General features: G+C 53.2%; 1 protein-coding gene across 1 annotated transcript in view; it reads right to left on the bottom strand.

Annotated features, from left to right (window-relative positions):
* The window catches only part of ARHGEF2 (Rho/Rac guanine nucleotide exchange factor 2), a 36,079-nt gene that overhangs the window by 22,561 nt on the left and 10,279 nt on the right, over positions 1-3,239 (bottom strand). The window contains exon 3 of the mRNA XM_018572772.1: positions 866-1,025. Coding sequence (XP_018428274.1) covers positions 866-1,025 — 160 coding nt within the window. The remainder of the gene's footprint in view (positions 1-865; positions 1,026-3,239) is intronic.

Below are 3,239 nucleotides of genomic sequence, written 5' to 3' on the forward strand. Positions count from 1 at the left end.
GGTTCCACACAGCTAAACATATCATGGAGCCATTTTACCACCCCCACAGATGTGCCCTACAGAGGGTGACCACACTTTTCAGGACTCCGCCCCTCCTTCCTCCCAACTTCAGTGAGCATTGGCACACTGGTATAGCTGGAACCAGTTACTTCAACTCTCCTCCAACAGGAGGCACTGCAAGCATGATTTCATATTTCTGCTGGTATGTGGCATTGCATATAAAGCAGCTGAACTGAGGTTATATTTAAATCCCGGAATTCTTCAAAAACTAAAATATGACGGATTCCACTTCAGGAAAATGGTTTTCTACATACAACATGGCCGCCAGAGACGGCGCCAGACTTCACTCTAGACGGCCGCGGCCCCGGGCGAGGTGAAGATTTCGATGTATATGACCCGTCCACTCTCTGAAGTGTCAGTTTCCCTCTATACATCTCTATTACTTCCCGTATAATGAGCTTCTGCAAGGCCGCCACACCCCTCACCTCACAGAGCAACTTCCTGTGCGGCGGCCATGTTGTGGTTTCCCAGAACCCCCTCTGTCACTTAATTACCTTCTAAAGAGGACAATCTTCCCTATTGGCCGCGATAGACAATAAGATTGTTAGGGCCATGTGTGGCCGTGTAATATCAGTCCGGGCCGATATGCCGAGGTCAGCCACCCACCATATTGTCAGAAATGGACACCCTGCCATAGAATGTCACCGGAGACCTATCCTGGGTGCTAGGGGCGGAGCCAAAAATGAGGACCTGTCACCGGCCAGGAGAAGGTCAGGGAAAGAGGATCTGTGACCAGACAAGAGAAGAGGCACTGGGTACCGGGGGGAATAAGGACCTATCACCAAACAGAAGAGGCGTTGGGTACCGGAAGAGGGGAAGGGAATGAGGACCTGTCACCGGACAAGAGTACCAGAAGAGGGGCGGGGAATGAGGACCTGTCACTGGACAAGAGTACCAGAAGAGGGGCAGGGAATGAGGACCTGTCACTGGACAAGAGTACCAGAAGAGGGGCAGGGAATGAGGACCTGTCAAGAGAACAAAAGAAGAAGGGTCAGGTCATCGCACAAGAGAAAAGACAATGGGTACCGGGGCAAAGAATGAGGACCTGTTATTGGACAAGAGAAAAGGCATCTGGTACTGGGAGAGGGGCAGGAAATGAGGACGTGTTCTCAGGCAATAGAAGAGGTATCAGGTACCTGGAGAAGGGCAGGAAATGAGGACCAGTCACTGGGCAACTGAAGAGGCAATGGGCACTGGGAGAGGGGCATCAGGACCAGTCACTGGACAACAGAAGAGGCAATGGGCACTGGGAGAGGATTAGGAAATGCGAACCAGTCACTGGACAATAGAGGAGGCATCGGGCACTGGGAGAGGGGCAGGAAATGAGGACCTGTTCTCAGGCAATAGAAGAGGTATCAGGTACCTGGAGAAGGGCAGGAAATGAGGACCTGTCACTGGACAAGAGAAGAGCATCGGGCACTGGGAGGGGGGCAGGGAATGAGGACCTGTCACTGGACAAGAGAAGAGGCATCGGGCACTGGGAGAGGATTAGGGAATGAGGACCTGTCACCAGACAAGAGAAGATGCATCGGGCACTGGGAGAGGATTAGGGAATCGGGCACTGGGAGAGGATTAGGGAATGAGGACCAGTCACTGAACAAGAGAAGAGGAATCGGGCACTGGGAGAGGATTAGGGAATGAGGACCTGTCACCAGACAAGAGAAGATGCATCGGGCACTGGGAGAGGATTAGGGAATCGGGCACTGGGAGAGGATTAGGGAATGAGGACCAGTCACGGGACAATAGAAGAGGAATCGGGCACTGGGAGTGGATTAGGGAATGAGGACCAGTCACGGGACAATAGAAGAGGAATCGGGCACTGGGAGAGGATTAGGGAATCGGGCACTGGGAGAGGATTAGGGAATGAGGACCAGTCACGGGACAATAGAAGAGGAATCGGGCACTGGGAGAGGATTAGGGAATGAGGACCTGTCACCGGACAAGAGAAGATGCATCGGGCACTGGGAGAGGATTAGGGAATCGGGCACTGGGAGAGGATTAGGGAATGAGGACCAGTCACTGGACAATAGAAGAGGAATCGGGCACTGGGAGAGGATTAGGGAATGAGGACCTGTCACCAGACAAGAGAAGATGCATCGGGCACTGGGAGAGGATTAGGGAATGGGGCACTGGGAGAGGATTAGGGAATGAGGACCAGTCACGGGACAATAGAAGAGGAATCGGGCACTGGGAGAGGCAGGAAACGAGGACCAGTCACTGGACAAGAAACAAAGGGCTGGTAGCGATGATGGTGTCCTTGGGTGACCTCGTTACACCAGCGCTGTGTTGCTTTAGCTAAGCTCTGATTGGTTCTGGCTCTTTGCGGTGTGCGTTGGCACGATATAAACCCTCCATTATAATAATAATAAGCACTTGGGTCGGCCAGCCGGATCTGGGCCGTTTTAACTGGAAATAAAACCATATTTGTGTCATTGTGAAACCCTTACAGCGGCGCAGGCCGGCGGCAGAGCAGGGGTTAACTCCCCGGCAGGGACGCGGCTTCCTCTCCATGTATATATAGAGAACGGAAACCACTCCCTGTGTGGTGAAGCCGAACCGCGGCCTAAAACACTGCGCTACGGAAAGAGAGGCCCTGTCACAGGACAACCATGGGATCCCACCAGGACTGGAAGGGGGGGGGGGGGGGGGGCCACAAAATGTTTTAAAAAGGGGGATATGTATGCGGCCCCTCTGTTATGTTTGTCCTCCGGCTTCAATAGCTTCTAAGCTGAGCTGTAGTAATGAGTGACCCCGTAAAGTCGGATCTCCCGGTCTGCATAGAGTACTGGGGGGAAAGGATCGACATGACAGCCAGACAGATTGGCATTTCCAAAATGAGGTCAGCCTACACGCTCTTCATGGACCGATGGGCCGTTAATGTGACATTTCACTCATCAATGGGGCTCTTTGATTGGTTTGTTGGCTCCCTCCAGAGACTTGCCTTTGGGGATTTAACCCCTTGGTGGCCAGCTTGGCAGTGGATGTGGTTGGAGAGTTCTGGGTTGGCAATGGGATGATTGGACCTCACAATGGGCCCTTTGTATGAGATCCGGGATGGGAATCGGCCTTCGCGGCTCCAGATCACAAGCAGTCAGCTGAGCCCAATAACCTTGATAAGAGCCGAGTGCAGTCTCCCCTGTCTAGCCTAAAGGGCCACAACCGGAGGAAGGGGGGGGGGG

This window comes from Nanorana parkeri, unplaced genomic scaffold (assembly GCF_000935625.1).
Source record: "Nanorana parkeri isolate BGI_ZX_2015 unplaced genomic scaffold, ASM93562v1 scaffold2130, whole genome shotgun sequence".
NCBI classification, from domain to species: domain Eukaryota; kingdom Metazoa; phylum Chordata; class Amphibia; order Anura; family Dicroglossidae; genus Nanorana; species Nanorana parkeri.